Below are 27,853 nucleotides of genomic sequence, written 5' to 3'. Positions count from 1 at the left end.
GCAATTTGCCCTGCTCAGACAGTGGTGACACCGTCCTGGAACACAGAGGTTCTCCGTTTGGGGCTGATTTTGTCCAGCAGGGATAACTGAGTGACGTGGTTGACTGGGCTGGTTTCTCTGGACAAGGTCCCGTGTTTGTGGGTGAAGGTCAGGTATTCCTGGTACTGCCACTTGCACAGTTGTTTCTTCAGCTCAGTCTGAACCTGTCGGAAGTTACAAACAAAGAGAAAACCACTGAACGCTGAAGGTAAAATATGCCCAAAGGTCTGCCTGAGTACTTAGCCCAGATAAGTCAGGATTAAACCTTAACACATTTTTAGAAGAATTTGAACTCTGTCCTTACTCCTTTTGAAAATAAATCGATTTAATTTCAAAAATTCAGAGGATGGCATGCAGAAGTACATTTGGACATCAGGGAAAGTCACTGGCAATATTTATCATTTTGGTGGCCCCTATTCTGCCTTAATTTTCCCTGTTAACCACACAGACACACGGACAACCCTTGTGTACAACTTCATGGATGGGTCTCTGGATCTTCCAAGAATCTAAAAAATAAAAGAGAGATTTCCTCCACCAATTCAGTGTTCCAGCCCTATCCCAGCAAAATCAAGGCCCTCCAGCACTCCTCAGTTTCATCCATACTGATAACACTTTGCCTGGCAGCGGCACAGTCTCTCACATTGTCACAGATACTCAAAACTGTGAAGAAACACACACGCAGAGAAAATAATAATTAATTTTTATGATTGCAGGGAACCACAACAGATGCACTGCCAAGTGGTAATGAGTGGCCAAGCTGCTCCAGGAGCAGTTATCCCTAAGAAACATGGACAGAAGCCAGCCCAGCTTCGTTTTGGGGCCAGAGATCAGGCTCTGCCTGTCCTGCTTTCAACACCTACTGGATTTCTGTGTTGTGAGGTACATTATGCAAGCTATTAAAAGGCTGCTGAAGCAATTAAAAGGCTGCTGGCAAGGAGTCTGTGATACAGAAGGCAGGTTGGAAGTAGCACATTCTGTATTTACAGCTGAGTCTTGAAGGCACTCTCTCGGAATGGCCAATATCAATTGTTTCCCTAAGTAACAAACATATTTTAGGAATTATTCGTCTTTGGGTAGGATTGCTTGCACCTCCATTTAGCCTTTCCTGTGAGGTGCTGGAGTGTGTCCAGTGAAGGGCAATGGAGCTGGTGAAGGGATTGGAGAGTAAATCCTGTGAGGAGCAGCTGAGGGAGCTGGGAAAGGGGCTCAGGCTGGAGCAAAGGAGGCTCAGGGGGGACCTTGTGGCTCTGCACAAGTCCCTGACAGGAGGGGGCAGCTGGGGGGGGTCGGGCTCTGCTCCCAGGGAACAGGGACAGGAGGAGAGGGAACGGCCTCAGGCTGGGCCAGGGGAGGCTCAAGGTGGACATCAGGAAGATTTCCTCATGGGAAGGGTTGTCAAACATTGGAAGGGGCTGCCCAGGAAGGTTTGGAGTCCCCATCTCTGGAGGTGTCCAAGGAAAGCCTGGATGTGGCACTCAGTGCTCTGGGCTGGTGACAAGGTGGGGTTTGGGCACAGCTTGGACTCGATGGTCTTGGAGGGCTTTTCCAACATTAATAATTCCATGTTCTAGGAGAATTGTCCAAGTTTAAGCCACTGCAGAGACTGAGGCACCATTAATGTGTAATTCTCAACTAACACACTCACTTTTCTGAGGTTGAGATGTGGTTTTACATTTTCTCATCAGTTTTTATTTGTTCTGCTCTTTTGGAGAAAGCTCCAGCAAATTTAGTGAGGTTTTTGAATGATAAGCTCACTACACTCTACTGCAGGGAATTTATCCAAATTCTACCGGTGTTATAAAACCAGGGAAGAAAGGGTTTGAACAAAACTCCTGATTGTACAAGATGCCCTGGAAAAGGGAAAGGGAAAATGAAAGGGAAAAAGGGAGGGGAAAGAAGAAACAGAAAGGGGGAAAGAGGGAAGGAAAAGGGGAAAGGGAAAGGAGAAAAAGTAAATGGGGAAAAAGAAAGAGGAAAGGAGAAAGGAAAGGGGGAAGGGGAAAAGAACGGGAAGTGGGAAATGAAGAAAATCACTAGGAGAAAATAAACATAGAGAAAGTGAAGAGCTCTACAAGATTTCCATTGAGTTATCATCATGATAGCTATCAAAAATAAACCAGGAGAGAAGTCCTCTGACAGGAAACTCAGCAAATATTTCTAAAGGGTCATTGCTTCAAAGTTTGTTTTGTGTCCTCCTGTCAGAACTGCATGAATACAAATAAAGTCAACAAAGGTAACAAGGGACAAAAAAGATATGGGGATGTCATGGTTTCAGGAGCAGATCAAAGACAGATCTGTTCTGAAAATAGGAAAAGAAATTAAAAAACGAGAGGGGACTGTTGAGTTTTAAACTCAACAGATTGATAATCTCATGTACTGGCTACTCACCTCTGCATTTGAGAAGCAATATAGGAGAGCAACAACAAAACCCTAGGACAGGAGGATAGGGGGTAGAGGGAGAAAAAACATAAGGATTTAAAATACAGAATCAATGACAGACATCAGGTTTCAGTCACAGTTTGTGTAAGACAAAGAATGCATATTTTCCATTTTTCTGTTGGAGTTCAGGCAATGTGACACTATTTATTGAGTTTTCATAATAGAATTAAATTTCTCAATGGACTGGTGACATTTTATGTTTATTACTGCCCTTGTACAGAGACAACAAGGATTAATTTGCTGTTTACTGTATCCCACAAACTAATTCTCCCTCAGATAAGGTAAGCATGGAAGAGGGGTCATTTGCAACACCTATCAATGTGGACAAGTTGTGGTGGGGTACAGAGGAAAGGGGAAGGGAAAAGATCTCAGCTGTTCAGTACAAAATGTACTATACACAGGTCCTGACCACCTCAAATCCAAGATGTTGTTCTGAGTAGTGATACAGCAAAATAAACAATGAAATATTGATATGGTTCACTACCCCTAAAGGGTGAGGGCAGAGCAGGTTGTTATAAGCTCTTATTTACCATCCCTCTTATCATTATTACATGTGAAATCATTTTCAATCAGTTCACCTTAATCCACAGACCGGTCTTCATGGCATTCTGTCATTGCTATTCAGTAAAGGTAGATATTATACTTATTTGGTGATTGTTAATATGAAGTCTGACTCAGAGATTTCAAATAATAAAAGAGCAAGCAACAGAGGAGCTTGTGAAGGAGGGAGATGGGATGTGTGCATTGAAACTGGACACATTAATAAATCCTGCTCTAACAACCAGCCTGAAGTGTGGTGTTACAGACCAAACATCTCAGGGCTGTGAAATATTTTGTTCATCTTACCTGAAATGAGCCCAGGCCCAGCTCAATATAAAGCCGAGCTTCCAGACCAGTGCTCTCCGGGAAAAATGCAAACACAATGTAGTGCACCCCAAAGAGGGGGATCAAAAGCAATGTGGATTTTGCAAGTCGCCTGGGAAAGCAGGAATTAAAGAACAGTGTTAGGGATATGGAGTGAGTGACAGCAATTATATGGTGGAACGTTTTTTCATTCAGAGAACTGTCGCTGTTATCCCCAGAGAGACAGCGAAAATCAGGATGTAAGTCCAGGTCAGATGACGTGGCCGAAGCGACCTCGTTTAATCACCCATACCTTTCACAGCATGGTTCCCAAAAGAGAAATTACATGATTGACCTATTGACCCACCATCTCTCAAGGTGATAGGTTGAGCAGTAAGACACCCATTTCCAAATACTACTCTTCAAGAAGGAAAATAATTTTCCCAGTTCTCACAACAACCTGCAGGTGTAAAAATGGTTTACATTCTCTCAAACTGTTGTCCATCCAGTTCTCATGAGAACGAAAGCTTTCACAGAGAAGCTGTGAGAAGCTGCATTTCTCTAACTGCCCTCTCATGAGAAAGAAAAGTTTCACAGGAAAATTCCTCTGCCAGCCCTTCCTAGTATCCACAGATAACAGCTTGAAATGGAGGCAGCTGCATCCAGAGAAGTTATGGAAAAGTCCTCTGACTGCACTGGTGGGATCCCCAATGTCTGTGAAGGGGTTTGTAAGCAGCCAGGACTAGGTTTGGTTACAGATTGTATCCTGTTACTGCAAAGAATTTAAAGGAAATTATCTGCATCTTTCTCTGTGTGGCCATTTGTGCAGAAAGGACTGGGAGTGAGATGGATTCATCACCTGGCACTTAGTTTTTACACTTTCAAGCTTTTGAAGTTTCATGCTTTATATTTTACTTTGCTCTTTGTCCCCAGTATATGGACCCCACCCATTTTGCCCTGAAGAAAAAGTAAGATGTGATATTTGGGATGAAAAAGAAAGTTCACGTTGTCATTTCTTCTCTTTCTATTAGAGGAGGAGTAGAACTTTCTGTTCTCCTACCCATAAAAAATGTCTTCTAGGAGATAGAACAGGTGAATACCAAGAGACACAGAAATACTTACACAAAGTGGCTTGAATGTCTCCCTCCTCCCTCTTGGGATTTCAATTTATGGACTAGAATCCTGATCACATTAATGAATATAATAAAGTTAATCTGTGAAGACAAGACAAAATCTGTAAATTTACTACAAACAAGGACTTACCTTTAGTTTATACAAATAACTGAAAATCCCCACTTTTAGGAATTGCACTGCTGTAAACCAGTGCTCATTTTTTCTCAGCTCATATCAATAGCTTTAGAAATAATAATCATCTTTCCCACCAATATACAGTAGTATAAAATATGATGAAAGTTCTGTTGAATTAATGTAGACCCACATATCTTAATATCATTTGATATCTTACATTTATGCCTTGATCATTTGATGTCTTACATTATTGCCTTGTACTTCTGGTTAGAACTTTGCAGATTTTAAATGGTCTAAAAAGTGCCTCCCGTTCTCTTCATTGTTGATGACAGGGATTATACAAGATACAGACCTGAAAACCAGACTGCTCCCTCCCTAAATTCAGGTGGTATAAAGTCGTGGATAAGGGAGATTTTTTTGTCTTATGATCATAAGAACTCATTAAAAAAAAAAAAAAAAAAAAAAAAAAAAACTAGATAAAATTATCTGTACAGAGAAACTGAAGGGGAAATTAAAATACTCACTAATACAGTTAGCAGGATGGGGCCTTTGATGATCCATAACACCACTCCATTTTCATCATCATCCCAACATCTGAAACAACAAATAAAACCAGTTTTTTATCTGTCCCATGAGAGCTTCCCACAACACACAAAAGCACTTCTGCCACAGGAAAGGAAAGTGGTGGACACAAAGTTTTAAATCGCTGTCTAAATGTCCCTGGTTTCTGTGTAGTCCAATCTAAAGAAAATTTAATCAGCAAGAAGCACAGATTGAAGAAGCAAAAGAAAGTCAAGAAATGCACATTTGCATTTTCAGGCTTCTTTCCTGCTCTTCTTACCATTCTCAACTCAACTTCTTTCTCAACTCTCCTGAGTTCTGAGCAGGTAGGTATAAAATAGTGCCTTTTCCAGCTGATGTGAAATGATCTGAAAGCCTACAGGACAGCTTTTACCAAGCAATCTTTGTGTCTGAATCTCACTTAAAAAGATTAAAATAAAATAAAATCAAAATCAAATAACTGAATGCAAACAAAAGAAGAAACTACCTAAGACTTAATGCTGGTTGTTTGGGAAGTTCTTATTTGAAGAGATTAGGGTTAGTAATTTATGGTTGACTTTATACAGAAGCAGCAATTTTCTTGAAATATAATTATTCCAAGGACTGGGCATTAGGGAACTTAAATGAAATTTCAGTAGTTTATGTGATATTTCCAGAGTTTATTAACCCATGTATGGGCATAAAAATCACAAGACTTAAAGTATTTTCTCCCTTACTTATGTACAAGCTGTAAAAATTACAGTGCGACTTTGGAGCCTGAGGGGTTTTTCCTTTCTTTCTTTTCTATACATCTTTTTTCCCCCCTCAGAAAAACAGAACACCATAAAAAATGGGATGCTCTTGTCTTCCTTATCCAAGCTCTGACTTACCCAGTGTTTTGTTGATGGATTCGTGTGAGGACCCAAGCAAACATCACAGCAGTGGGAGCTCCTGAGCAAACCAACGGGAACACAATAGCTGGTTTGAAAATCATGTCCCATGGAATCTTTATTCCAACAGGTTCACAGTTGGATTAAAGGTCAAATTATGGGTCAGACAATTTTCAATAACTTTATGAAAGAATGTAATTTGCAGTTCGGGGAAAGGCAAAAAAGAAAGGAATAAATGGACAGGAGAATGAAATCATAACAAAGGAGAACAGGGGATGCTGTGAAACTACATTTTCAGAAATAAAAAGCTAAGAATTAGTTGGAGGTTTGGATAGGAATTGAAAGCACTTGTAAAGCTGGAGTAAGCATTTATTTAGCTGGGGCTCTTTCATCTTATGAATTGTGGCCAACAAACTCTCTTTGTACAGCAGCTGGAAGAGTTCACACTTTTGTCCTAAGGACTCTTCTAATCACCCTAGACCAACCAGTGGATAAGAATTCCATGAAAATTTAACTGAATCCAGGATCCAGTGATTTCCAGCCTCATTTTATCACTGCTTATCGTTCTATCCTTCTACATTCATGTGTTTTTTTAAGAAGGCCCATAAACTAGAAATTGCTTTTTCTCTCCTCCTGTGGAATTGAATCTCCAAAGACTGAGTGACTTTCAAAGCTGCCACAAAAGGCACTCTAATCTGAAACAGGTGACATTTTCACTGAGGAATCTATAGAAATATAGGTAATTTCTTTCTAAGTATCATTTGAGTTCTGTAGGAAGGGTGCAGAATTTGTCCTTCCAAATTTTAGCCCTTTGCTCAAGTCCTTTAAGGTGGGACCGTGTTAAATTCAAGTTGGCTTTTTAATTAATGAAAAGAAATATTTACCTCCACATCACCTGAGATCTGAGTTACCCCTGAGGTGTCTCTCACCTTCCATTGATTACAGAAGGAGATGAGGATTACCACATTATTAATTGAGTTGTTTGCCTTCTTATCTCAAATTGTCCATGATTAATCAAGGGCTGAGAGTCTACTTTCAGACAATCCTATTTGGAATAGCTCCAAGAAAATTTAATTACATTAAATAAAGTCTAAAAATCCGAATGTGAAGGATAAATTCATATTTCTTCAGGATAATTTGGATTTCACTTCTAAGTCGAAAAATGTCATTGTAACTGCTCAGTTTGGGTGCCTGTATTTTATACCAGCCAAGATGAGGCAGGGGAGTATCTGAGAGTCACAATAAACAGTGCTGAACAGTGAAAGAAATCTTGTGGGTTTCACATTCCCATTATGAAGAGAGATAATTTTATTAGAGATAATTTCGATTGCTGTGTAACATCAAAAGATTCCTTAAAACCAGGAGATCTCTGAAAATAAAAGAAAAATAGAATTGCTTGATTCCAAGGCTTGGACTCACATGATTTAAGATTAATTTGTCAAATTCTGCCAACTTAATCACCCAAACTTCTTTAGTCAGTGGAGGAATTAAACATAATTCTAGGATATTATCTGACCATGTCCCTCATCCTCTTGAGGCCTGGATAAATCACCACCATGGTGTAAATAACTAAGATATAAAAGGCAATAAATTGGTGTGGCTTTGATGTAGCATTACTGGATGAATGGGCAACTTCCCTCAGAAAAGTGGCACCTTTGAAGGCTCCTTTTACCTCAAAACACAGATTTGATCCAGTTCTGCAAGCAACCAAAAATACTGAATGGCACAAAGAGGAAGGGAGTACTAACCCCAGCCAGTAAATATGAACCACCACACAAACTTCTTGTTGGAAACAAAGGTCAGCAGCAGCAGGGTTTGCAGGTAGATCCCTTCGATAAGAAGCCAGAAGAAATTGGCTAAAATACTGAATTGGAAGAATGCCACAGCAGCCTTACAAGCAACCTGGAAGTGCAGAGGAAGAAAAGCCTTTTAGGTCTACTCTCGTTATGTCTGGTTTCTTTAGAAATGTATGCAAAATTCAATATTACCATGCAAGAATGAAGAAATAACAAAATTTCTGTAGGTTTGGGCTTCCATAATTTGAACTGACTTCAGATTTTTGAAAGGGAAATATTGGGTTTTTCTTACAGGTTGGATTCTTTACTGGTAGAAATCGTTAAGAGTTTCATTAGAGTCAACAGACCTTAAATATCAAAGCTGAGTGCGGCCTTAGCACTTGGTCTTTGGGTTTACATAATGTAGTTTGTTTAAAGATTTCCATTTTAGCAATAGGAGAAATAGGATGAAAAGATCTCCATGTTGCCTTCAGGTAAAGAATTAAATGTTCAGCCAAGGGTGAGAGAGAGGGGAAGTCCAGTACCGTTGACATGAGGCAGTGGTCCATCGTTTCATCTGCAAACAGAACAGCATCTTTGGTGAAAACAGCAACTGCTCTCAGGATAAAGGAGACAAACAGGTGCATGTGGATGTAATTCCGTGTACAGTGGAATTTTCTGGCGTGGAAAGAGAAAATAAAAATAGTTCTTTGAGAAAAATTTCTCATGGTCTCGTGAAAAGTCAAGCAGGAGCACACGAGACTGGAGATACCTTGCAAAGCAATAAATGATCTGTCACTATTTGAGAGGCAGTGAGACAGGAGGGAGAAGAGCAGTTGTACCTGTTAAAGCTAAAAAAAGCTCCAGGATAATTGTCCTTGGATCACCACACGTTTAAAGGAGATGCCAGAAGCAGAGAGTAACTGTGGGACTCTAGGGCTGGATTATGAAATACCTTTTAATTATTTTAAATAACTTTTTTTTAAAATTGAACAAGCTTGCAACAGGCTTTTCAGCCCTTTTTGGGTCACAGAGAGATTGAATTGGTGTCAGTCACATGTTATGAGATGGCTGCCAGAGCAGTTACCCTAAAGTGCATTAATCTGATGAGGAGCAGCTGAGGGAGCTGGGAAAGGGGCTCAGCCTGGAGCAAAGGAGGCTCAGGGGGGACCTTGTGGCTCTGCACAACTCCCTGACAGGAGGGGGCAGCTGGATGGAGCTGGGCTCTTCCCGCAAGTAACAAGGACAGGACAAGAGGAAAAGGCCCCAGGTTGTGCCAGAGGAGGTTTACATTGGATATTAGGGCAAATTTCTTTATGGAAAGGGCTGTCAAGTAGTGGCCCAGGCTGCCCAGGGAAGTGGTTGAGTCCCCATCCCTGTGGGTATTTAAAACACACGTAGCTGTGGTGCTTGGGGCTGTGGGTTAAACATGGACTTGGCAGTGCTGGGTTAAGGGCTGGTTGGACTCGATGATCTTAAATGTCCTTTCCAGCCCAACATTTCTGTGATTCCCTTTCCCTAGACTGCCCTGTGCACATTCTACCTTGAGCTGAAGGAATCTCCCTCAAGGTTTGGACACATCAGCCTCGTGCTCCTGGGTCCCTCTGTAAGGGCCATGACCTTTGTGAGTGCCAACCCACTCCAGGTAGGGAGCTGTCCTGTGCTCTGCTCCAATCAAACCCCAGATCCACTTCTTAATACCCAACATCATCAAAGGAGGCATTTAAATTTAATCAAATCTCTTCTAATAGCTCTCAGTTATGGAATCAATGGCCTTTCACAGAGGGAATGGACAATTTAGGAAGCTGTGGTTTAGGGGCATGGGACGCATCTGCAGAGTCTGTCCTGCGAAAAGAGTTCACATTTTTGTAGAGGAATAATTATCTTATGTTAATAATGATATAGGGTCAGGGTATTTCCTCTTGATGGTGTCATTGAGGACATTAAAACAGACCGCCCAGCTTGATTGTTTTAACATCTGCAGGGAAACACCACGGCACGAGTAGAGAAGGACTCATCACCATCAAAGATGTTATGTCTTAGAATGATTAGAAAATAACCATAAAAAATCCCACAAAACAAAATCACAGAGGATCGGAGAGAAAATGTCTTAAAGCATCCTGAGAAAGGGCCCATTTATATTTACCTGAAGGCAGCAAAGACAATTAAAGCTGTAATGAGCGAAGTCACGGATGCTGCATAGCCGGCGGTGTAGACACACCAAAATGCAGAATAATAGGATTTCTGTGGGGAAAGGAGACACAGCCCAATGCAGGTGGTTCTGCAGGATGCACCCTGGGGTGCTCATTCCACAGGGACACCTTTCCCTCACTGGTCAGTCCCACAATCTCAGTGCTGCTTGCATGCTCGAGATCTGCTTCAGGATTTCCCCTCCACTGCTAACAAAGGTTTTCCTTTGAATCCCGTTTAACCCTGCACAGGAGAGAAGTTTCACAGCCCACAGGCTCTCTGACCCCTCTGAGCTCGTTCAACAGGAAAATATTAACTTTGATATGTAACTACCTTTTCTCATGTCAGTACATAAAAACTCTGGAGCACTGAAACCTTCTGGTGGGAGATTTGTGAATCTGTCACTTTAGGCCTGGGCCAGATTTGATAATTATTGATTTTCATAAACAGTTATGGCTGAAAGAGAAATAAAACTCTCAATTTGCAGGTGAGGATGCTGAAAAATTGACAAAGACTTACATCATGTTGTGGAGGTTAAAGTTAAAGCCAAGAAAATCACCTCACAGTCCTTAATTCTCTGGACAAAGAGTTCATTCCTTGCTGTATATTGTAGCACTGTAAATTCTCTATAATTCATTTGTTTTCAATTTAGACCTATATCCTTAGAAATCCTAATCCTATGTCCTAAGAAAAATAAAGCTTGTTTTCTTGGCTTTAACTATGCAAATTTTATTCTGGTTCACTACAAGATCACCTAATTATTTAAAATCCCAAGAAACTAAATTCTCTGAACCTAGGCAAATTTCCTCCTTAAAAACCCAGTGGACACTTTGTTCTCTAATTGATCCCAAATCTGTTTATCCAAGAGGCTGCAATTCTAGGTTGAGGCAGCAGATTAGCAATTTTAAGTAGATCCATAAATAGATCTTGTAACCCTGACATTATAGGAATCATCGTGGTGTTTCTGAAAGAGTCCTGATCTTTTGTACAGTGTTTTCCAAACACAGATGAAAATTAGGAAACAGGTTATTCAACTGAATAATGAAGTGTTTCAGTTCATTTTATCTGTTTTTGTAGGAGAGGTGAAAAAACTAAATACAGAAGACATCATTGGTGCTCACTGCACATACAAAGTACACAGTAAGTGGTTCTGTTAGGATACAATTGGGACTTTTACTCATTTCCCTGTGTTTGCAGGGCAGCAGAGATTGCTGATTTATCTTCCTTTTGTAGTCCAACCTTGTGGATTTGACTGGAATAACAAACTAAACACAGCCAGAGCACAGAGAGCAGTTCTGTGCTGAAATCTGCTATCGTGGTGAAATATAAATATAGCTCCTTGCTTGATTTTATCCTAGGCCAGCCTGAAATTAAGCCTGGTTTAGCATAATCCAGGGAGTGCTTGGAGAAAACCACCTGGAGAGTGAGCTTAGCCCTGTGGGAGAACTGCATGGGGGCTGGAGATGTGTGCTCCAGAACACACATCCTTTTATGAATTTTGCATCCCTCCTGAACTGCTCAGATCATTTCCAGCCTCTTTCCAGAAGGCTTTTTAACAGCTGTTTAAGTTTTCTAAGCATTTATTTAAGCTTTTTAAGCATTTATCTTTCTAGCTTCCCCAAAGTGCAAAGTACAAATATTCTTATTTATAGGAGGTGGATCAAGCTCCAGGTATGGACTCCAGTATAATGAGGAGGAATGTGGAAATTTAAATCATATCAAGATGTGGATGTGACAGAAATGCTGCTGGAGCTTAATTGAGCACCAATGATGATCATCAGATAGGAAAAATATTCACCTCCTGCTCCACTGAACACCTGAGATAAAGTGTGGAAATACTAAATGGCATCCAAAAGTTCCCTCCCAAGGATGTGTGTTGACCACCAGGCTATAAAATTAAGAAATATTTTTCTATGACTCGAAGAAAATCTGGGAAAAAAAAAATCAATAGGAGGGATCCAAAGGAATTCTCCCTGAAAAAATCCCTGAGGACAGGTGGGTGGGGCTTCCCTGAGAGATGGGTGCGTGATGAGGATTCACATCACCTCTGTCAGAGACCTAAAGTCTTTGTTAGTTTGGACAAGTGAACTAATCATGAGTTTAACACCAAGAGGAGATATTTGGATGGAGATGAAAGTGCTGACTGCTGCTCATTTGCTTTATGTTAAGCCTAATTTGTTAAACGAGCTCTAAATATACCTAAAAGTTTTGAGTTTAGCCCTGAAAGTTGGTAATTACTGGGTCCTGACAGGACTCAGATGTGTGGAGCATCCAGCTAGTCAGGAGAGGACGCTCTGGAGATGTTCAGGAGCAGGAAATCAAGCACCCACCTGATCCTCAGGTCCTTTGCTGGAACCTTCATCAAACCCACAGGCAATGGTGTATGGTGGGAAAGGCTCTGACCAATATTCCTCCTGTGTACAGTTCCTCTGAAGGAAACCTCCAAAGGTGAAACACAGAATTGATTATGGGAGGGTGGTGCTGCTGTTCTTTAAGTTTTGATGAGTAGCAACAATTTTTTATTTCCCCTTTGATTCCTAAGTTAGAGACTCACAGCTTAAGTCATGTTCAGCAAGATTCACTATAAGAGTTACAATATTCTATATATCTATGATTAGCTATAAGAGTTACAATATTCTATATATCTATCCTTTAAAAAATTGAGGGAGATGTTCCCAATCATTTCGAGATGCAGTGGGACTTGCACATTTCATAGGGGAAATCAACTCTGCAAATTCAATCCGTCCACAGAGGAAATCAAATTATACATTTGCAGCACATTTGGGGATTTTGGGCAAAGCCCTGAGCTGCCTGTTCCAGACTGGAAGCTCCAGACAAGTTTGGATCTTGGTCCTGCTCTGACTGGAGGATTGGACTGGATGACCTCAGGAGGTTCTTTGTAATATTAATTAACGTACATTTTTATAAATCTGTGGTTCTATGACATATTCCTTTATAAATTTAGCAGCATGGTGCACTTGTCCATCATATTTAGATCAGCAAAGGGATTAAACAATTCAGTACAGCTTAACACCAAAAAAAAGAGTGCCAACATTGACCCCAAGCTGAGATATTATCTGGATAGTTACTGAATGCTGACTGACATAATAGCATTGTGAACCAGGAAAATGTGAAGGAATCCTCAACTACTAGAATTCATTTAAAATAAAAAAAAAATAACATGGAGAAAAAGAATAGGAAAAACATCTTGCCCTGGGTACTGGTGAATTCTTCAAAAAATCGTGGACAGGGAATTTTAACCACTTCTCCAAAAGTGGCTCTAGGCCAACAGGTTAAACCATCCCAATCTCTGGCACATCCTGTAAAAAAAAGTGCATCTAAATAGAGAAAAACACGGAGAACATCACACATTTGATCTTCCATAATGAGATTATCTGTGGCTTTCCCACTCGTTCACATGCAAGAGCCGCAGCAGCTCTGCAAATGAAGGAGTGGAATGGTTTCCTTTTCTCCTTGCATGCATCCTTGCTCAGACTTGGTATTCCAGCTGGACCTTCCCCCTCCTTATCTCATGAGAGAAGGTACCTGAAATTCAAGCAGACACAATCCAAAAGTCAAATCAATTGGAGATCTTTTCTATTGTCAGAACAAAAGCCACCAAAATAAAAATACTGAATAACGATCAGCACTTGAGATTTCTCATTACTCCTTTCTCATTACTCGAGATTCCTCATTACAGTCTTCTGAAATACATCAGACTTTAAATTCATCCTTAACCTCTTTATTTCATGTTTGAAAATCTACCAATTTCACCTGGCTTAAGGGAAAGAAGGGCTAAAGTCCCCATTTTAGGCAATTGATGGCATTTTTCCAATGGATTTCCAAAGGGATTAGATTCATCCCTGACTAGGAGAAGATCTCAGCATTATAAAAATGACCATCACTGGAAGTGGTTGCAACTCATGAGGTTCCCCAAAGCAGAGTGCTGGCTGATGACATGGGGCATGCTACTGGCTCTGAGTCCCCCAAAAAGGGTTTTCAGAAGTTTCAGTGAATCACAGCTTTGTCACAGCTGCATCACACTGAGACTTCAAGCTGTTGGCAAGAGGGTGTGGGGGCAGCACAGAAAAATTGCTAGCATGTAAATATGCCTGAAACAATAAAAAAAAGCATCATGCTGTAACCAGAACTAAACTCTAGGGAGTCATAAGGCAGGTATAAAGCACAGGTTTGGGTTGGGAGATGTTATTTTCTTTCATGATTCTTTTCTACTGCCTCTGTGATGGATGACAAGGCAAAACTAAAGTTGTCAAGAGCTGAAATGTGGAAGCAATACTTGCCGGCAGCTGAGCAAAGTTACACTTTGGCTTTTAAAATGATAGCCCTGAGATTCTCCCACAGCATTATCCTCACACCACCCTTGTGAGGATGAAATTCCTGGCATACCCAATTTTCCAGGGAAAATAGAGGCCCTGATTCATTAGCTGTAATTTTAATTGTCTCAAATATTTCAGCTAATCTTAGCTACGTTCCCTTTGTGATCAGCAGGAAGAGACAGTGACTTCCAGTGCTGATTCATCCCAAATATTGGCGGCTTCTTCCTGAGGACAGGATGAATCACACCCTGCAAATATCTGGCTCTCACTGATGATTACAGCCTAAACTCGGCCGCTAATTGCCAAATTAAGGAAGTCAGGTAATTCCAGTCCCCCTTGGAGATGCAGTGGCCCCCACACTTACACTCAGCAACTGAAGTGGTCCTTCTTAGAGAGGCTGCAGTAGATTTGAGGAGCTGGGTCTAAAATCCTATTTTATTTGGCAATGTGGAGTTAAAAATGATATTTGTGTGACCTTGTGTAGGAACAGAACCTGTATGTCTCAAGTCTTAGATGTGGTTTATTTCCAGTGACTTCTACAATTTATATTAAAGAAATTCCTGAGGGCAGAGGCTGAAAAGGGAATTTTTCATGCCAAGGTTTTCAAGAGACTGGTGGTGTCCAAGTCACCTAAGACTCCATAAAGACAAGTGCAGTAGGAGTTGTATCTATGAATATTGACACCATAGATATTTAAGTCTTGTTCAGTAATCCAGGAATTTTTAGACAGTGAAGGAAAAAAAAAATGGGGTTTAGAACTTGATTCATTTGACCTATTTTATAGATCTGCTCCAAAATGAGAGGAATTGCACCTGGGCTCTGCTGGTGACACTCACTGGACACTGCTCTGTACAACAAGAATAATGTGGAACTACTTTGGATTAAGAACTGTGACACAGATTGATTCCAGCACAGATTCTCTGTGACTGCTGAGGTTTAACTCTACAAATTGTGGTCCTTCTCTTTGTCTCATTGAGTTCCTGGAAACTGAAACACAAGCAATGGACTTTTACCTGTCTTAGTCTAATTTTATCCTCCAGATAAAATATTTGGGATAAATTTCCTGATCTAATGTTTGATTTCAAAATATATTGAGAAAGGCTGTAAATATTAAAACAGACTTTCATTAAAGTCTTTCCATATCTAGAGAATAAAAGTTGGAAAGGGGAGCTTTGAGAAGCCCAAAGTTGACAAGGTTGTAGTTTTTAAAATAGTTTAACAGAACTCTCAGGGATTTTTATTTCTTTTGCTACAATGAGGATTCTAAAACCATGTAATTATTTTTGTGTTGAAGATTCCTGGAATGACATCCTGTAATGCAGGTGACAAATCATTTTTGAAAATGCCTGATTTATACCAGAACTTTTTTGGGGTGGGTTACTGTGTGTTCTAAGTGCAAAATGTGTCCCAGAGGTATTTTGGATTTCGTTAAAGTGTGTGTGAGGGAATAGCACCAAAATAAAATAGGAAACTGGAAGAGGAATATGAAACACTAGAGTGATTGGGAATACTGCAGAACAGTACAAAAGACAGAGGAAATATTTTGGGGATTAGACTCTGATTTTCACCAGGCTGCTAAAGGCAAAATTCCAAGTGGTCCAAATAATTTTATCCCAACCAAATGCATGAGGTGTCTTTGTCTCATAATTCCTCTGCAGAAAATAAACGTCTTAAAATTCACAGCACTGAAAAATCTCACTGAGGGGGATTCAAATTTTTCTAAGCAAAGTTGACCAGCAAAAAAATGACTGATTTTATTATTTGAGCATTTTGAAATTTCCTGTTGAGTTATTTCTAAGCATATTTCCACAATGCCAAAACCCCAGGAGCGAACACCCTACACAGCATTCTAAATATATTTTACAGGCTCTGTTCCACATTCATTTTAGTTTTCAAAATTTATACCTGAGCATGTAATACACTTCTGAAAACCACCACAATAAATCTTTACACGCAAACAAATAATGTCTTAAATTGTAAAAATGTAATATTTTTAAGAACTTGGGATTTTCTTTAATTTTTATTTCCCCCCAAAGAACATTTTCACCAGATTGGAATGACTCCCAGCACGATATAATCTCAACAGGGTCTTCAGTGCCTTCTGAGGGAGTTTCCTTGGAGTTTTGGATATAAGTCAAGACCACACCAAACACTTCAGTAACGTGAGACATTCCAGGCCAGGGAATGACCATCAGGACCATTACCTTTAAGATCAGGTGAGGCAGATTCATTGTGTTCCAAGCAGAGAGCCTCCTCTTTGACCACCTGCTGGAATATTTTGCATTCTGGATGGATGCCCGTAACCTTGGTGAGAGAAAGACAAAAAAGAACCCCAAGAACTTCTGTGATTATCAGAATGTGAAAAGTCAGTTTGTACCTCGTGGTTGTACTTCGAGGTCTAAGAATGTGAAAACTCCAGCTAAAATTGTGTTTGTTTTGTTTTCCCCTTGCAAATAGAACATGTGAATGGCAGGAGGAGTCTGTGATCCCAAACAATTATTAATTTGTATACATTTCTGGGTGTACATTCCAGATGGATTCCTCAGTGTACCACAATAGTCAGCTCATGCAGCACCTCTTCTCCAGTCTGGGCATTCTTATTCCCTTTCCTTTGCAGTTATGATTTACAGAAAACTTAAATGACATTCACAGTTTTTTGGATTTTCACATATTTACCAATTATGTGGCCAAAATTGGATGAATCCACCAGCTATGGGGATATTCACATGAAATTCTCCAAACTTGCATACTGTCTGACTGCATAAATATTTCTTCTCCATAAACCAACTAAAAATAAATAAATTTATTTAAAGAATTATAGTCTTGGCCATAGTTTAATCCAAATGATCAAAAAATTCTATGAATATATTATCTGAGGATGTTGCACACACCTTAGGCAGAGGAGCTGCTTCCATTTTAACAGCTGAAGAAAAGAGAAAAAATTCATTACTTGATTGGGAAGCTTAAGGAATTTATTTATCTCACAGATTAAGGTACATTTAAACAGCTAAATGGATTTCTGGGCAGCAGTTGTTGAATAGGGTCTGAATTCATCCTCTTAGCCACAGATATTTAGTCCCATTTATTGTCATGCATTTTGCTTGACCTCCATCTCCCACTGCAGAAAGTTTCATGTCCCCTGTAGTCCTGCATCCTCCACAATCCCAAAATAATTTCCTCTGCAAAGGCAAATAAATTCTGAGAAAGAAATGACAATGTCAGTGCCTACACGTGATTTTGTTGTCTCAGCCTCTTTTGCATCCCTTGGGAATTTCAAGGAGGTCTCAGTCACCCAGAAATGGTTGGTGCTGTTTGGGATGTTGAAAGGTACCTCAGCCCTCCTGTGTAGTCTCTGCATTAACTTTGTCAGCCCCATCTGGCAGTCTCAAAAGCATTATTTGAAGTCTCAGATGAATTATTTGATGTCTTAAATCTTCTGCACACCCATCTTTAGGAAACTGAATTAAACACATATTCGAGTTAAGAAAGCCACTGAAGTGTATTCAGAGACTGGATACTGGACCAAAGCCTCTTTTGGGATATTGGGATCTTCAGGACAGAGGGAGACTTATCTGGAATAGAGCAGAGTTTTTGCTTCTCTCTAACCTATGCTATTCAAGACAAAGCCAGGGGCTCAGTTAGCAGTGATTTTAATGGAAAATGATGGATTGAAGACTTTCCAAGATGTTTTTGAGGAAGACTGTAGGCTGTTCTAACCTCTTCTGACTTTGAAAAGTCAGTGCAGATGTAAACATCGCTTCTATACTGCCTTTTAAATCTCAGAAAAGTGATTTATTGGCCTTCAAAATGTTCTCAGTGAGCAGAGTAACCAGGATTTCTTTTAGCCTCCACAGAAACTCTACTGGAAGTTATGCAGTTCTATTCCATCTTAGCAATAATATCTGCTAAGGGGCAAAAATTAGAGCACAACTTTATCTTTAAAAACCTTTAAAAATTCTGCCAACATTTGGGTTTTAAAGTAGCATAGACAGACTTGTCTTAATTATGAGGCCCCAGAGAGGGTTCATCCATGCTAATATTAGAACAGAAGGAGGATTAGGGGCACTGTTTGAAAAGAAAGTTAAGACATGGTGCTTTTTCATGCATTTTATTACTCCAGTGGGTAATTCAAACTACATTTTATAAATCAGAATGAATTACTCTTAAGATAGTATTTTTTGCTCTTCAACTATAGTAACTCAATTCTGAAATGAAATTTTTCAGGTATTAATAGAATCCCTGCTCATCACTTTACATTTAAACAGACATTTATTTCACTTTGCAGTTTGCCCACATAACAAATGAATTCTCTGAGTAGAAGTAACAAAATAATTGCTCCATAAATCTCTCACTATTTCGGTTCATAAAGGTGGATTCAGCTGGACAGAGAAAAAGCCATCCCTCTACTTTCTGGAATTCCTGGGTTCTGTTACAGCTGATAATTTTGTGTTTGGAATATTCGGAGGCTTGATGTTTAAAAGTCATGACAATTTGAGATGATGCTCTACCATCTACACTGAGTCCTCTGCTGAAAGACTTGAAAGCAGCAGCCACTCATAACCCAAAATGCAAACAAACCACGAAATTTGAAATGTCTTAGAAAAAAAGCACTGAGGAGAAGCGGGTTAAATTAACTCCCACCTCGTGGCAGAAAAGTTGGGAATCCTAGAAACACACAGAATTAGTTCTGAAAAATTTCAGAGGAGGAAGAGTTATCTTTTCTCCAGAAGTTAATCTGAGAGACACACGCAGCTGATACAGGTGGAATGAGGGGCACTGAGTGAGTGTGCCAGACTCCTGCTGCTCAAAGTAGGCTGCATCTCCTGTCTTCTCTCCTTTGGTAAATCCACACCTGCTGAACCAGACCCTCAATCACCATTATTCATCAGAGTTGTTGGAAAAATGGGGGGGTATTACCTCAGGCCTGGTTCCTACTGTACATCACCGTGTCCCGCAGCCATAGGGAGGAGGAGGAGAGAAGATCCAGCAGGCAGGAATTGTGCAGCAAGATTGATTTATTTAATTATTTTACAAACTCTTTTATAGACTTTTTTCTTCATAGTCTAATTGGACAAAGGACCAGCCACCCCTTGGGGGTGATTGGCTAAAATCCTAAAACATCCATTGTCAAAATATTTTCCTACTGTACCATAAACAAGACTTTTCAAGGTTGCAGGTGTCTGGGTTGTTTACATTCCCTGCCACCTCTTCTGTGAGAGAGAAAAGTCTCTCACGGACTTAGAAACTAGCAAGAAAATCCTTGCTAGCAGCATTTTTGTATCTACAGGGGGGGTTCTTCATTTACAATGGCTGGGGAAGCTCATACCCTACCCCTGGGGAGGTGGTACTGCCTTGGTTTCACACACAACAGAGGAATTGCTGAAACAGGCCCATGCAGTCCTGCCTCCTGCCTCTGAAAATGGTGATAACTCACCAGAAAACATGATTTGATGATTTCTTTTGGAAATCCTGATCAACTGGTAGTGATACTCAGAGGGTGGGGAGGTCCTGGCACAGGGTGCCCAGAGAAGCTGTAGCTGCCCCTGGATCCCTGGAAGTGTCCAAGGCCAGGTTGGAGCACCCTGGGATAGTGGAAGGTGTCGAGGTTGGAACTGGATGATCTTTAAGGTCCTTTCCAACCCAGCCCAGGTTCTTTGATACCCATGGTGGTACTGCAGTCGATCCCACTGACACTCAGAGCAGAGCAATTAACCAGTGGCTCACAGTTTGTTTCCTTCTGGGTTACTGGGTTTGGGGTGGGCAGGGCTACAACCACAGGAACCCAGACATTTTTATTATGGGCCAGTACAGATATTAAATATCTCTGACATTTCAGTGTTTGAAAATCAACATCAAATCCTATTTGAGATGTAGCCTACAGACTATCCCATCAGAAGAAAAAACGAGGCTGGTGTTATTAATTTATAATCATGCAGCCTCACTCAAAGTAATCCTACTGTTGGACAAAAAAACCCGAAAAAATGACACATATACAAGAAATTGAGAGTAGTGACAATGCTTCAATTTGATGGCTCTCCTCAGGCATTAAGAAAAAGAAAAGCATTAAACTATTGCATAAAGAAAAGCCTTGTGGGCAGAGCACTACTTGTGATTTGTTGTCCATGGCTTATTTTCTGCTATTGGACTCACAGTGCCTTGAGTGAAAAGTTTTTGCTCTGATCTGCCTACGAGGGTTGGGTGATGGGGCCTTCTAGAAAGCAGCAGCTCTGCATTCAGTGCAGGGACATTTTGTGGCAATTTGGGAGGCATCTGCCCAAAAGATGGTTTTTGTAGGGAAAGAGTAGCTCCTGCTCAACATAAAAAAGGAAAGCAGAGCAGAGCTTTCTGAGGCAGGCATGTCCAGTCTGGCAGAGCGTTCCCTGCTGCAGAGAGAAGAGTAAGAGGCTGATTTAAAATGTCATTCCTTGGATCAATATTTCCCAGTACCTTGGCGGTAACCTGGCCTGACTCTCACTGGAAATCACAGTGGGATGCCTCCACCACAAGATTTACACGTAAAACTTAGAGGTTTCAGGAAGTGGTGTAGACAGTCCTCAAGGAATTGAGCTTTGCATTCCTGAGCACCATAACGAAAAGATCTTTTTACTGCACTGAGTGTTATTGATCAGCCAAAATTCACAGGGGTGTTTTGACTCCTAGTCCCTACCACTAAAACAATCTTTCCTGGAACACAGTGAACACTAAAAAATTACCTATGACAACCATGAGCATGCTAAAAACCTGGGCTTGCACTGACTTTTAGACTTCATTTTCTTCACATCTGTAAGGTTATTGCACAGAAACCTTAAGTGGCTTATTCACTGAGAGTAAGTATAGCATTGTTTTCTATTTCCTCTGTTTCATGATAGTTTGTTTATTTCCCCAAATCTGAACAGAAAAATCAAAGTAATGGCACTTTGGGCTTTGATTTACTTATGTCGGACAACATGGAATTTAGCAAGCACTGGGAGGAGTATTTCTAGTGACATCCTCACGTCATGCTTAGTGCAATTTAATTTAAAGCAATCTTTCTTGAGGGTCCACCCAAAAATGGTGCCCCCAAGCTGCTGTGGGGGTAGAAAAACTGTAATTTAGATGTCACACAGAAGGCAGATCTTCACTCATTAAGATGTCCATTAGCACACTTGGGGAAAAGCAGGGACATTTTCTATGCTCTCTGCAAACAAGGGAAGTGCTTCAAAGCTGGGCACTGAATATATTATTCACCTTTGAAAAAGCAATTCCATGGGATCAAAGAGCCAGCAGTAACACTCAGTCTTTTTTGAAAATTAATCAAAGCTCGAAGAATTGGCTGAATTCATTGACAAGATGAGAAGGCTTCAAGAACTGGGAGGCTCTTTCCAGTGATGTGTTTTAGCTTCCAGTGCCCTGCAATCCTAAAGCCTCACAAACAGGTTTTGCGTCAAGTACATAAATCATTGACTGAGAATATTCATCACTCTTCTTTTTGCCTCTGTCTCCTCAGCTCGCATTCATGTCTCAGATCCCAACTCAGATATGCTCTGAAATCAATCCTGTACTCCCAGTTCCCACTGTCTGTGCTTCCCCTGCTCTTCTGATATGACTCTGACACCTGAATATTTTAGCTGTCCCTCACACAAAGTCGTCTGCCATTCATGTCACACACTGACTCCCACCTTGGAGGATTAAAACTCACCTGGTATTTTAGAATACAGAAAAGCACAGCAAAGACTACTCCTGCATCCCCATTTAAGCGTGGAATGAAGTGTTCATTTAGGCCTGAAAGTTTGCCAGGGATGCTGAAGGCAAGGGGCAGAGAATCAGGATATGTTTTGAAATAGACTCATTTTTTCAAGTGAAATTTTGATGTTCAGGAAAGGCTTTTAGGATGGAGGAAGGCTCATGGAAAAAATAAAAAGTGGGAGACAGGTTGAATAATAGACAAAGAAAACCTCAGCCTTTTTCATAAACTTCCCAGTCTGTTGAATGTATCTCATCAAACCCTCCCATCTGCTTAAGTCCTTCCCAAAAAAGCGAAGTGCTAATTAAAAATCTTTGAGATTGGGGAGTGCATGACACTGAAGCCAATTTTTTCATGTGTTTGGAGGGATCTGGGGCCCACCCCAAGCTCCATAAGCTCCTGTCCATTTCATTGCTACATTCCCAGTCCCTGCAGTAAAAAACCTTCCTGTCCAAGCCCTGGCCTAGAAGTAATTCTGGGATATTTATAAGGTAATATGTGTAGAACTGTGTTCTGTCAGAAAACGACAAGAAACTATAAAAAATAAAGATTTCTTGCGCAGTAAAAAAAGTCAGCTCAGATCTTATAAGCTCAGTTGCATCCATTTAGGTTTTTTCCACCATCTCAAGCTGTGTTTATCACTCTGGACTCTGAAAAGCACCAGGTCACCCCAGTGGTGACAGAACTCCAGTCCCGGCCGTGCATTCAGCTCTCACACAAAGTCCTGCCCTCGGCTTCCAGCTCTGACACAATCCTGACCCCAGAAGCTTCCAACCCCAAAGCTAAAGCCTCATTTCCAATCTTTCTCTTTAGTCAGTTAAATAGATTATTTCAGGAGTCTTTTTGGCTGGAAATGACTACCTAGAGGATATTTTCCATGTTTGTTTTCTCTCTCTATCTCGATTACCTATGGAAGAGGGGAAGCTGAGACACTGATTGCCTCACAGTCATTTAGAGGAACATATTTTCAATATTGTTTTCAAGACATTGAATGCTCCTCTGTGGATTGGACTGTATTTATATGACTGTGTTTAACTGCATGACCTTATACAGAACAGCCCTTGCCATACATATTTATCCATGTATATCATTATATTTATCCACTCATAGGTATTCTTTATGAGACAACACAGCCATACTAATTTATTTTGTTTATAAACCCTGTGTAATTAGTATTACCTTGGGAAAAATTAATTTATCAGCGCTATGCTAAACTGGGTAGAGCATTTAATTATTACTAATGCTTGATGAATAACAGAACACTAATAACTGAGGATCCCCATTTTCTGCTATTGCAAGTATTCCTGTAAACTAAAGAGGAATTTCTCTTTCGGTATCATTTTTTGCCTACAGGTGGGATTCATGTCATCTCATCCCAAAGTCCTGAAACCTGGAAATCAAAGTCCTTTAGCAAGTTCATTTAATTGATCTGTATTCTTGGAGTGTTTCCATCTCTTCCCAGTAATACTGAAGAAGGCTCAAGGAGTAGTTTTAGACCATGATGCCTTTTCCTGGTCTTAAAATCAAGAGTCACACACGATTAGAAGGGGAAAAGGGATTTTACCTTGGGATTTATTTTAAGGATCCTTAGGTGCACATGTCCAGGTCAAATGCATCGAGATGCATCCCAACAGTGGGTATCACATTCTAGGTGTTACTAATTAGCAGATCTATCAAAGATTCCCCAATGAGAGGCTCAAGTGAGCCCCCCCTCCCCAAGGAGCCTTCCCCTGGATGGTTCTATCTCAGTTTACAGAATGTGTTCTGGAGAGGACCTTGGGCTCTGGGGCACACTGATCCCTGGCTACAAAGCTTCTAAAATGTTGAGTCTCTCAGCTTGACAAACAAGTCCAAGAATGCAGGCAAAAAGCACTAGGAATACAGGAGTTGTAAAAAGGTATAACAGGGGTATAAAAGAAAAGGCAAAAATCTTCACGGCATCAACCAGATTCCTAATTTTAGACAGTTAACTGTAGATGATTAATCTAAATTCGCCCATCAAGCCTCCCTTAATGATCAGTGAAAGCAGACAAGCAGTTCCAGGGAAGGATTCTTCCTACTTTGCTCGGACACCTGCTTGAGGACAGTGACTGCCTGTACAGGAGCCTGTCTCTCTCCATTAGCTCCCTCCAGGCTAAAGAAACACCCAAACTCAGATTATTCCACACATCCAGCTCCCTATGGAGAGGAATTACAGTCTGCAGGGACCAGCTTGGTAGAAGAAGCACAAATTAGCCAATATTAGCTAAACAAGGAAATTTAGATGCCCAGCTTTGTTTAAGTGGGAGCTCAGCACCTTGCCATGGGATTGGATCCATATGTCCATTACCACAAGAAATGCTTTGCTGAAGGGAATGTACAGCCCAGTGATGACCCATCTGAGTGGCCATTCTCACCTCCATTCATTAGATCAGACTGAAGCCCTTCTCAGAAATGGGAAATGCAGGTGTTTGGAGAGGAAAGCAGTTCAGCACAGCAGGGAGAGCAGTGAAGGCAGAGTCTTTTCTGCTCCTTGTCCTCTGCTTCCTGAGACTCTGAACTCTTTAAGACAGGAAAAGTCATTTTTAGGCATTTCAGCCTCTGCTGCTCTCTGTTCCTTGTCAATTACTAGTGAAGGGTATTTTTTTTTTAGTGTCAAGGACTCTATTCTGCAAGGCACAAATTGTATCCTGCAACATCCCTGTGGAGCTGACAGGAGGTAACAGTACCCAGTTCCACAGAGGAAGTGTTCAGGATTAGCCCTCTAGTTTATTTTCATATTGATTAATGACTTATTTGCAGAATTCACACAGGAATTATTTCTCTGCTCAGACATGATCCTTTGAAACAGGAAAGGATTATTTCCTTAGTACATCCTATGGGTCTCAGGCCTTCCCTGCCTGTTTAACTGAGCATGCAAAGAGACCTAGATTGAGACACTTTAAACCCCACTGACATTCAGAGCCTTGCCTCTCACCAGACATGCAGTTGATGTGCACATTTGAGCAGCAATTTGAGGCCAAAATCTGTGTAGATCACACAGCTGATAGAATTTCTTTGATTATGGGCACAGCCTGCTGCAATATGCTGCAATATTAACCTGATGTATGGCAGCCCACGGATGTGCACGATACATCACTTTGGATCAGCTCCACTCTGCTAACAGCTGCAAGAAGGAGCTGTGCCTCTATTAGGTGTAAAAAGGCTGGCCCAGATGCCAAAATCACTTTACCTGTAGCAGTCTAACCCTTAGGCTGACTGGTTTTGTCTGAAAGGACAGTATTACAATGAGGAAAACTACACAGGCGAGGTTTGCATGGCAAGGACCCACAACCTATCCCTTGTACATAAATCTGTGTAAGATCCAGAGGTGGTGCAGGTGTGAAAACTTACATCCCATCTCTCACCTTCTCAAAATGAAAGGTCAAGACCAGTCTGCAGCCATTTAAGCTCTCACAATTATCAACAGGAGAAAGCAGGCCCTAGAGAAGCACCCACTTCATCTGGCTTTCTCAGGACAAGATGGAATATTTCCCGGGAAGGTGATTCTCTCCCTCTTGACTACAGCAGGAGCCTGAATGCCTGCCCACACTGCACATTTCACTGGGAAATGGCTAAAGTTTGCATTAACGAGTCCCTGGTAATCACACCCCGAGGAAGGGTTCCAAACACTTCCCCGAGGCTGAGGATTGAGGGCAAAGAAGAGAAACGACTGTGCTTGGATTTGCACTAGTTTTTGTTAAGCAGCCCAGGCAATGCCAGTGGTGGAGCGTGGAGATCAGGGAGGGATGGCCATGCCTGGATTGTGTTCCTGTGCTCATCCATCTTCCCTGATGTCCAGTGGCACAACCTCACCTGCTGCCCTCAGTGCACAGCAGACATGAGGCAGTTCATGCTCCTGCTTGGTGGTATCCTAAACCTTCAGCTCTGAACACATCTGTGCCCTCTCAAAGAGGTAAATGTCCCCCATCCATCAGGAGGAACTATTCCTTTCTAGTCCTCCTCCTTCTGCAAAGTTGCCTTTCTCAGGACAGCTGGGACAGGAACCTGTCCCCTTCTGTCCCTCTAAAGCCCTGCTACAGCCATTTTGATTTAGGGGTACTCTTCTGTCCTTTGGAGACTGCAGTTCTAACAGATTGAAATGAAAAGACATTTACTAACAGCATCTTGAGGCTGGAAAATTTTAATGAAAGGAGCTAGGTCAACACACTAACTCAGGGATATTTTTTCTTTCCTCCCCTCTAACGTTTCTGTCTCATTTTATATTTTTCTTCTTAATCCTTCCCTTGTTTTTCCTTCTTTCTCCCTGCTCCCTGTCAGGAGAAAAGTTACGCAGCTTCTGCCGACTTTCCCCCACCCCGGCTGCAGTGGGGCAGCTGCAGAGCCATCCAGCTGTGGCGGGCAGTGTCGGGAGCCAGATGTGCGGTCCCCCCGCCCCAGCGGTTCCCCCGCAGGCACTCACTCACCAGCGGGAGCAGCAGCCAGCACAAAGTTCGCATCCTCCGCAGCAGCCGCCGGGTCCTGCCGCTGCCTCTGCCTGCTGTGATGCTGCCAAAAGCCGAGGCTCTGCCCGCCCCCACCTGCCCAAGACCCGCCCCGAGAGCCTCGAACCTCCCGGAGACCCCCGGCATCCCCCCGCAGGATGGGAGAAGATGGACAGAGATTCTCCAGGATCCCCCGGGGATATTGGATTCACCTCCATGCACCTGTCTGGTCGCCCACCTGCAAAACAGGGAGCTGGGACACCAACGCGTGTTTTAGGGTGTTTTTGGAAGCAGAAATTCTCTGTGCAAGCAGAGAGGCTGCGTTCACTCCTCCTGCTGATGGGGCCAGGAGAGTGGCTGCAGGTTTTCCAGGGGTGTGGGGTATGAGTGGGTCTGACAGCGAGGGATTCCCTTTGGGACTCTTAGAGATGGAGTTTTCGAGTTTCAGCATCCCCCTCCTCTCAGATGGAAAATGTTGTGCAATCACAGAATTCCCTCCACGGCTTGAACAAGATCTTTTTGGCCCTTGTGTCATAAAGGTGCCTTGAGCTCAGGTTTATTTCTTGGTGCTGAGAAAGTTAAAGCTTTTCTTGCCTACAGCTTAGACTTTTCAGGGAAGAAAAAATAAGGAAAAAATTTTTTTTAGTGTCAGGGTTCATAGGACCTGGGCAGCAGCTCTGGCTTTTGCCCCATTAAATATTGCACTGAGCTGTTTTCAGGACCTGGGAGAACCAAAACTATGGACATGACAAAAGCATTTTCCCTTGATGAGACTGAAGTCCTGTTTCCTATCCTGTTTATCATTCATTATTTCCCAGTGGTGTTAAGCACAGAAGTTCTGCACAGAGGAGATTCAAGGCTTGCTTAAGTTATCCCAAAATAGGCATCCAATGCCATTAGAAGAAATATTTATTTATGCAGCTTTGTCCATAAGCATGCAGCTCTCCTACAAGTCCTGTGTCTGGTTTTCCAGCTCCATCCAAATATTTCAGATATACAGTAGATAACATTTGTAACCAAATTCTCACTTAACGTTCTCTTTTCTATACATTTGCCTTTCATTTGTGCAAAATGGCACTTGAACCCTGACCTGCATAGGTGAGCCTCAAATGCTGCTCCAAGAATCAAATTTGTGAGAAAATAAAGAGATTAAATTTTTAAAAAAATAATTTGAAGTCTGATTTTGAGTTTTTTTCCCTATCTGCAATGGATAAGTTAAAGCTGTGGCCACTTTCACTACTCAGCAAGGTGGTTTCTGTCACACTGGAATAATGTTTAGGATCCCACTCCAAGGCAGGCTCCACATGGTATCGGGCACTTCCTACTTCTAATGCAAAGAAAAATGCAAAGTAGAGACCTATCAAAC

At 41.4% G+C, this 27,853-nt stretch overlaps 1 protein-coding gene across 1 annotated transcript; it reads right to left on the bottom strand.

Annotated features, from left to right (window-relative positions):
* Positions 1-26,508, bottom strand: LOC138105577 (vasoactive intestinal polypeptide receptor 1-like). The gene is made up of 13 exons (XM_069005716.1): positions 26,470-26,508; positions 16,506-16,605; positions 13,177-13,284; positions 12,295-12,404; positions 9,921-10,018; positions 8,320-8,452; positions 7,748-7,901; positions 6,000-6,060; positions 5,094-5,163; positions 4,444-4,535; positions 3,325-3,454; positions 2,428-2,469; positions 1-203 (listed from the first exon to the last, which is right to left on the bottom strand). The coding sequence occupies exons 1-13, from the start codon at positions 26,500-26,502 to the stop codon at positions 15-17; spliced, it is 1,320 nt and encodes a 439-aa protein (XP_068861817.1). The 5' UTR covers positions 26,503-26,508; the 3' UTR covers positions 1-14.
* Between the last annotated feature and the right edge of the window lie 1,345 nt (positions 26,509-27,853).

This window comes from Aphelocoma coerulescens, chromosome 2 (genome assembly GCF_041296385.1).
Source record: "Aphelocoma coerulescens isolate FSJ_1873_10779 chromosome 2, UR_Acoe_1.0, whole genome shotgun sequence".
Classification (NCBI taxonomy): Eukaryota; Metazoa; Chordata; class Aves; order Passeriformes; family Corvidae; genus Aphelocoma; species Aphelocoma coerulescens.
This window is presented reverse-complemented; position numbering and strand designations above follow the sequence as displayed.

Excerpts from the sequence above, each read along its gene's own strand:
- LOC138105577 (XM_069005716.1), bottom strand. The coding sequence starts at position 26,502 with ATGCGAACTTTGTGCTGGCTGCTGCTCCCGCTG. Across the intron at positions 7,902-8,319 it reads ACCACTGCCTCATGTCAACG|GTTGCTTGTAAGGCTGCTGT; the intron begins GTACTGGACTTC and ends CTGCACTTCCAG. Across the intron at positions 204-2,427 it reads ATTGCTTCTCAAATGCAGAG|GTTCAGACTGAGCTGAAGAA; the intron begins GTGAGTAGCCAG and ends AACTTCCGACAG.